General features: G+C 62.2%; 1 protein-coding gene across 1 annotated transcript in view; it reads right to left on the reverse strand.

Moving 5' to 3' along the window:
* The window catches only part of LOC128835506 (kinesin-like protein KIF22), a 12,704-nt gene extending 7,378 nt beyond the window's left edge, over nucleotides 1-5,326 (reverse strand). The window contains 9 exon segments of the mRNA XM_054025033.1: nucleotides 37-169; nucleotides 290-464; nucleotides 546-705; nucleotides 792-945; nucleotides 1,297-1,737; nucleotides 4,658-4,818; nucleotides 4,913-5,040; nucleotides 5,146-5,291; nucleotides 5,294-5,326. Coding sequence (XP_053881008.1) covers nucleotides 37-169; nucleotides 290-464; nucleotides 546-705; nucleotides 792-945; nucleotides 1,297-1,737; nucleotides 4,658-4,818; nucleotides 4,913-5,040; nucleotides 5,146-5,291; nucleotides 5,294-5,326 — 1,531 coding nt within the window.
* Between the last annotated feature and the right edge of the window lie 2,319 nt (nucleotides 5,327-7,645).

Genomic DNA, 7,645 nt, shown 5'->3' on the forward strand with positions numbered 1-7,645 from the left:
TAGAGCAGGCCAGCCTGGGGCCCTGAGTCCCCTTACCTTGCTGCAGGGGCAGCACCACAGCCTGTTTCCGGGCCCGGGGGGGAGCCTTGCTGTGGTGCAGGGGCTTGGGCTGACAGGCCTTGTCCAGCAGCGCTGCGCCTTCTAGCTCCTTCTGCCTCTCCTTCAGCTTCTGCAGGGGAGGCCACATCAGTGGGGAGGCACAAGGGGTTTGGGGCTCGGGGTTCCCCAGGAGCAGGGTGGGGCTCTAGAGTGCAGGGGAGCCAGGCAGGGCTCTGGGGGCCTCACCCACCTGCAGCTCGCTACGCGTCTCCTCCAGCTGGCGCAGCAGGGCCACCCGCTCCCGCCGGGGGGTGCTGAGCAGCGGCAGCCTCCGCCCGGCCCCGCCCTGCTGCTTCTCCAGTTGCTCCAGCCCCAGCAGCCGCTGCACCAGCCTTGGGTCCAGCTGCTCCAGGGGCAGCAGGGAGCTGCGGGGGGGGGGAATAAGAGGAGACCATGAGCCCAGCAACTCCCCACCACGCTCCCCTGCAGGGCTCTCAGCCCCTCACCTGAGCGGCTCGGCCTCGGGGGGCTCCTCCTCAGGGGGTCTCTTGGCCCCAGGGCTGGCACCCTCACTGCTGGCTCCAGGGTCCTCGGGAGGTCTCTTGGCCCTGGGGCTCGCACCCTCACTGCTGGCTCCAGGGTCCTCGGGAGGTCTCTTGCGTGCAGCTGTGGGAAGAGAAGGGTGAGGCCAGGCTGGGGTCACCCCCCATTGATCCCTCAGCCCCATGGAGCCCAGCCCGGCCCTGCCTCACCTGGGGCCTGCAGCATCTCCTGGGTGAAGGGCCGGTTCACCACCTGCTTGGACTTGGCAGCAAAGTTCAGCGTGCTCAGCGTGTCAAAATAAAAGCCTTGCTCCGGGGCGACATTCGCAATGATCACGCTGTGAGCTGAGCCCCCCAGGGAGTCCTGAGGAGAGAGAGAACCCAGGAGTCCTGCACCTGCCCCCGCTCTAACCACCAGCCCCCCTCCCCTCCCAGGGAAGAGAGAGAGAATCCAGGAGTCCTGTACCAGTCCCCCCGTGCTGGCAGAGCTGGGCAGGGGACTGGCGCTGCCCCTTTCCCTGTATCTGGTTTTTGTCCCCCTCAGCTCTCTCTGCTCCAGGCCCCAGCCTCTGACACCCAGGAGCTCCTGGCTCCGTTGCAGGAGAACAGCAGGTGGGAGTAGAGCCCGGTCTGCACCCCCACCCCAGGATAGGACCCCAGCGTCCATTCCTCCCGCACAGCCTCTGGCCCCACCCCCGGGGAGGACCCTGCGCACCTGCAGCAGGCGGGTGAGCTTGCTGTCACGGTATGGCACGCGGGGCAGCCCCTGGTTGAGGGCATCCACCACCTTGCTGAGCACGTGCAGGGAGGCATTGATGGCTCCGCTCTCTTTGAGCCGCAGGCCACAGTTGCCGGTGCGCCGGTTGTCCTCAGAGCCAGCCAGGTCGATGAGGCAGAGCTTGGCTACACGGCGGCGGCGGGGGGGCGCCCGCTGGGTCCGTGCCACCCGCACCAGCAGCACGGCGTGGCTGCGGCTTGAGCGATCGTTGAGCTGAGTGGAGGCTACCGTGCGGTTGCGGCTGGCCGGCAGGAAGTGCCGCTCAAAGTCCCCAAAGCCTCCCAGCTCCCGCTCAGTCAGCCCTGGGATCAGGATGTTCCGGTCCCGGTCCTCCCGGATTGGCAGCTCCTGCTGGGACGGCTCCAGCAGGTCCAGCACCTGGCGTTGGGGGGGAAGATCAGGGGAAGGATCCCGCTGCCCCCCGCCCCTATCCCGGACCGCCCGGGGCTCCCCCTGCCCCATCATCTCACCAGCCCCAGCCAGTGCACATCTCCACCCCCCACCTGTCCCCTGGTGTCTCAGTTTCTCTCCCCCCATCTCCATCCTAGACAAAGAGGGGATCCCCCATCAGCCCATCCCAGTTCAGCAAGATCCCACTGTGACGAAGTGGGAATGTTCTTAATGTTTTCTCTGAATACTGTGTGAGTGCCTCAGTTTCCCCATTGCATTTCTTAGGTATCTAGGGGGGGGAATAAGGGGGTGTGATTGTTGCAGAGCCCAAGAAGGCCCCTGTGATCCTGTCTGCACAGAGAATGGCCAACACTGTCTCCTGGCAGCTAATGGCCTGGGCCCCCCTCCTCTACATGGAGAACAAAGATCAGGTGACCTCCTGGCCCGGGAAAGAGATAAAGGCAGAGGAGGGGCTGGAGAGTCTCAGTTTGGAGCTGGCTGGGAAAATGGAGGGGAGCCCAGATAGGGCTCTGGCCTCCCTGGGCCCCCTCCCCAAGATGGGCCTAACTGAGGGGGTCCTGTTGTCTGTACCTGCAAGACTTGTCTTGGACTGTGTTCCTGTCGTCTAAATAAACCTTCTGTGTTACTGGCTGGCTGAGAGTCATGGTGAATCGCAGGAAGCCGGGGGTGCAGGGCCTTGTCTCCCCCACACTCTGTGACACCTACCAGTGCATCTCCCTCCTGGTTCACCCCCAAATACACCTGCCAGCCCCACCCGGACTAGTGGGTGGGAAAAAGTAGGAATTACATAAGAACGGCCATACTGGGTCAGACCAAAGGTCCATCTAGCCCAGTATCCTGTCTACCAACAGTGGCCAATGCCAGGTGCCCCAGAGGGTGTGAACTTTACAGGCAAAGATCAAGTGATCTCTCTCCTGCCATCCATCTCCACCCTGACAAACAGAGGCTAGGGACACCATTCCTTACCCATCTTGGCCAATAGCCGTTAATGGACTTAACCACCATGAATTTATCCAGTTCTCTTTTAAACGCTGTTATAATCCTAGCCTTCACAACCTCCTCAGGTAAAGAGTTCCACAAGTTGACTGTGCGCTGTGTGAAGAACTTCCTTTTATTTGTTTTAAACCTACTGCCTATTAATTTCATTTGGTGATCCCTAGTTCTTGTATTATGGGAATAAGTAAATAACTTTTCCTTATCCACTTTCTCCATATCACTCATGATTTTATAGACCTCTATCATATCCCCTCTTAGTCTCCTCTTTTCCAAGCTGAAGAGTCCTAGCCTCTTTAATCTCTCCTCATATGGGACCGTTCCAAACCCCTCATCATTTTAGTTGCCCTTCTCTGAACCTTTTCTAATGCCAGTATATCTTTTTTGATATGAGGAGACCACATCCGTATGCAGTATTCAAGATGTGGGTGTACCATCGATTTATCCCTTTTTAATGATTCCTAACATCCTGTTTGCTTTTTTGACCACCTCTGCACACTGCGTGGACATTTTCAGAGAACTATCCACGATGACTCCCAAGATCTTTTTCCTGACTTGTTGTAGCTAAATTAGCTCCCATCATATTTTATGTATAGTTGGGGTTATTTTTTCCAATGTGCATTACTTTACATTTATCCACATTAAATTTTATTTGCCATTTTGTTGCCCAATCACTTAGTTTTGTGAGATCTTTTTGAAATTCGTCACAGTCTGCTTTGGTCTTAACCATCTTGAGAAGCTTAGTATCATCTGCAAACTTTGCCACCTCACTGTTTACCCCTTTCTCCAGATCATTTATGAATAAGTTGAATAGGATCGGTCCGAGGACTGACCCTTGGGGAACACCACTAGTTACCCCTCTCCATTCTGAGAATTTACCATTAATTCCTACCCTTTGTTCCCTGTCTTTTAACTAGTTCTCAATCCATGAAAGGACCTTCCCTTTTATCCCATGACAGCTTAATTTATGTAAGAGCCTTTGGTGAGGGACCTTGTCAAAGGTTTTCTGGAAATCTAAGTACACTATGTCCACCAGATCCCCCTTGTCCACATGTTTGTTGACCCCTTCAAAGAACTCTAATTTTGTGTCATTTTGATGAAGCCCATGTGCCTCACTTTCCCCTCTATGCTGCACTATCACGCAGTGGGGAGAAGGTCTGTCAGCTCTCAAGATAGGAAACCCACAGGTGTGAATGTCTTCAAGTTGCCTGGAGCCTTAGGGCCCCATCAGTGGCATTTATGAGAAGACAATGGCCACCCCAGTGACCTGGATTTTGATACCTAGCGACCAGAACCACGTCCGGCTCACCTCTGGGCAGGGAGCCGAGCAGCGTTTGCTGAGCTGGAGAACGCAGGACCAGGGAGGTGCCGCTGGTTAATGGTTGGCTGCTGAGGGCTTTTGGGGGGGGGGGGGGGGGGGGAACACCTGAACCAACCCAAGAGGAGGTCAGAGCAGAGGGCTTGGGCTGACCTGGATGGACTGAGCTGTAACTTCCTTCTCTGGCTAACCAAGAATTTGCCCCACTGTCCAGCCAGCTAATGAACCCATTGTTGCCAGCACTGGCCGCGTGACCCTGCAGATGCTGCCGGAGATTGCAGATGTCTCCCCTGGGGGTCTCAGTGGGACTTGCTGAGCAGAACTCACCGTGGGAAGGAGGGGGGGCTGCAGGCTCCTCCAGCCTAAGGAGGTGGAGGGGCCTGTGGCTTCCCCTGGAAGAAGAGTGGACCCCCTCGGAAGTCTGGCTCAATGAAGGGGGGCCTCCCAGAGACTGCTCCAAAGCTGGGGTCTTAGTACCCGTTCTGTGGATCTACAACAGTGGGTCCAGCAGCTGGCTGGACAATTCTTCCTCCTCCCCCTAGTACTGTCCTCACCCCACCCCACCCCTATACTTGCCTTCTCCTGGTAGATCTCCAGGTAGGACATGGAGACGGAGTAGTCCCACTCGTCACCCCCGGGTGAGCAGCTCGCCTCTCGCGTCATCTGCAGGACATCCCGCAGCGCTCGTGGGATCACACCTGGCTGTTCTGGGCTGCCCAGCATGGTGTGCGTCTTACCTGGGGGGGAGGCAAGAACTCGGTTCCTCAACTTCCACAGCCCCCTGCCCCTCCTCCGGGCTCAGCCCCTCAGCCCAGCCTGCCCCTCACTCACCAGCACCGGTGGGGCCATAGGCCAGTATGCTGGCGTTCTGCCCCTCCAGCAGGTGGCACAGGACAGGCTGCACGGAGCCGGCGTAGATGTCGTGCTGCGTGGCTTGATCTCCATAGAAGGAGTCGAATCTGGAGAACAGGGAAAGGGGGTGGGGGAAGGGCATGCTGTGATGTCAAGGGAGGATCTCAGCCCAGGGGCACCCCCAGCATGGGGCACCCCCACCTCCCACTTACTGGTACTGCAGGGTCTCCTTTTTGTTCCTCCAACTGATAATCTCCAGGGAGCGGGAATCCAGGCCACGGATACAGGGGTCCCCCTGGCTGCAGGGGCGCAGGCGGACGCAGACCCGCACACGGGCCGGGGGGGCTGGCGCGGCGGGGGCTCGGCCATGCTGGCTCGCTGCTGGGATGGCATGATGCCTGCCACAGGGAGACGGGCTGGCTGCTGGGGGAAGGAGGATTAGAGAGACAGCAATGGGGGCTTCCCCCATCCTTCCCCCCCCCCCCCCGGTGCCCAGCCCCTCCCCCCTCTTTCCCCCCCCCCCCCGGTGCCCAGCCCCTCCCCGCATCCTCCCCCCCCTCCCCCAGTGCCCAGCCCCTCCCCCCTCTTCCCCCCCCCCGGTGCCCAGCCCCTCCCCCCTCTTTCCCCCCCCCCCCCCGGTGCCCAGCCCCTCCCCGCATCCTCCCCCCCCTCCCCCAGTGCTCAGCCCCTCCCCCCCTCCTCGGTGCCCAGCCCCATCCTTCCCCTCTCCTCCCAGCCCCTCCCCCAATCTTCTCGCGCTCACCGAGCCCCCTGCTCTCTTTCGGGTCCGGCAAAAGCTATCGCTCGCGCGGGCCGCGGCCGTTTGTATTTCGCGCTAACCCCGCCCCTGCTTGGACACCGGCCAATCAGAGCGCCCGCCGGGTGGGGAGATGCGCACGCACCCAGGGAAGGGGGAGCGGTTCGCCTGCGCACTGGGACAAGGTGGCGGAGCGCGTGCGCATGAGGGGCGGGACAAGATGGCGGCGCGTGTGACATCACACGGGAGACTTAAAAAGAAGCGCATGCGCACCGGGGATTGTGGCGGAAACGCACGCTCAGTAGCGCAATCGGGAGGGAACCGCAGCGGAACATGCGCATTAGGGGAAAGTCGAGCCGCTTGGCATAGGCGCACGAGACGAAAAAGAGCCAGGCGATATACGCACGCGCACAATGGGACATGGGTGAGAACTGCGCATGTGCGTGTGCCAATGCGCGCGGAGAACACGTGAAGTGGCGCATGCGCAACAAAGAGGCGGGAAGAAAGGCCTCGCAGAACGGCTGCGGCCGCTCACCCCACGCTCGCGGGCTCTGCTGTGGGGCGGGGCCCCATTCCCACTGCGCAGGCGTCAACTGCTGCCCCACCCCCTTGTCTCCGCCCCTTCTAGCGCCTCCTCCTCCTGCTACCCAGCCCCGCCCCTCCGAGCCCCTCCCACTCTAAGACTGGGGGGGGCCAGGCCTGGGGGGGGCTGTGAGCCGGGGGAAGGGGGGGCAGGTCTGGGGGGGGCTGTGAGCCGGGGGAAGGGGGGGGCCCAGGGCTGGGGGGGCTGTGAGCCGGGGGAAGGGGGGGCAGGTCTGGGGGGGGCTGTGAGCCGGGGGAAGGGGGGGCAGGTCTGGGGGGGGCTGTGAGCCGGGGGAAGGGGGGGCAGGTCTGGGGGGGGCTGTGAGCCGGGGGAAGGGGGGGCCCAGGGCTGGGGGGGCTGTGAGCCGGGGGAAGGGGGGGCAGGTCTGGGGGGGGGCTGTGAGCCGGGGGAAGGGGGGGCAGGTCTGGGGGGGGCTGTGAGCCGGGGGAAGGGGGGGCAGGTCTGGGGGGGGGCTGTGAGCCGGGGGAATGGGGGGCCTAGGTCTGGGGGGGGGCTGTGAGAAGGGGGAAGGGGGGGCCCAGGACTGGGGGTGGGGCTGTGAGTCGGGGGACGGGGTGGGCCCAGGACTGGGAGGGGCTGTGAGGTGGGGTAATGGGGGGGGGCAGGTCTGGGGGGGGCTGTTAGCCAGGAGAATGAGGAGGGACAGGTCTGGGGGCGCTGTGAGCTGGGGGAAGGGGGATGCCAGGTCTGGGGGGGCCTGTGAGAAGAGGGAAGGGGGGGACCTAGGCCTCGGGGGGGCTGTGAGCCAGGGGAAGGGCGAACGGGGGGCCCAGGTCTGGGGGGGCGCTGTGGGAATGGGGCCCAGGACTGGGGGGGTGGGGCTGTGAGTCGGAGGACAGGGTGGGCCCAGGACTGGGAGGGGCTGTGAGGTGGGGTAATGGGGGGGGGCAGGTCTGGGGGGGGCTGTGAGCCAGGAGAATGAGGAGGGACAGGTCTGGGGGGGCTGTGAGCTGGGGGAATGGGGGGCCCAGGGCTTGGGGGGCTGTGAGCCGGGGGGAATGGGGGGCCCAGGGCTGGGGGGGCTGTGAGCCGGGGGAATGGGGGGGGGCAGGTCTGGGGGGGGCTGTGAGCCGGGGGAATGGGGGGGGCCAGGGCTGGGGGGGGGAGGCTGTGAGTCGGGGGACGGGGTGGGCCCAGGACTGGGAGGGGCTGTGAGGTGGGGTAATGGGGGGGGCCAGGTCTGGGCGGGGCTGTTGTCACGGAGTATTGGGGGACTCAGGGCCCCTGCACCCCCGGCTTCCTGCGATTCACCATGACTCTCAGCCAGCCAGTAAAGCAGAAGGTTTATTTGGATGACAGGAATACAGTCCAAGACAGGTCTTGCAGGCACAGACAACAGGGCCCCCCTCAG

Source organism: Malaclemys terrapin, chromosome 4 (assembly GCF_027887155.1).
Source record: "Malaclemys terrapin pileata isolate rMalTer1 chromosome 4, rMalTer1.hap1, whole genome shotgun sequence".
NCBI classification, from domain to species: domain Eukaryota; kingdom Metazoa; phylum Chordata; order Testudines; family Emydidae; genus Malaclemys; species Malaclemys terrapin.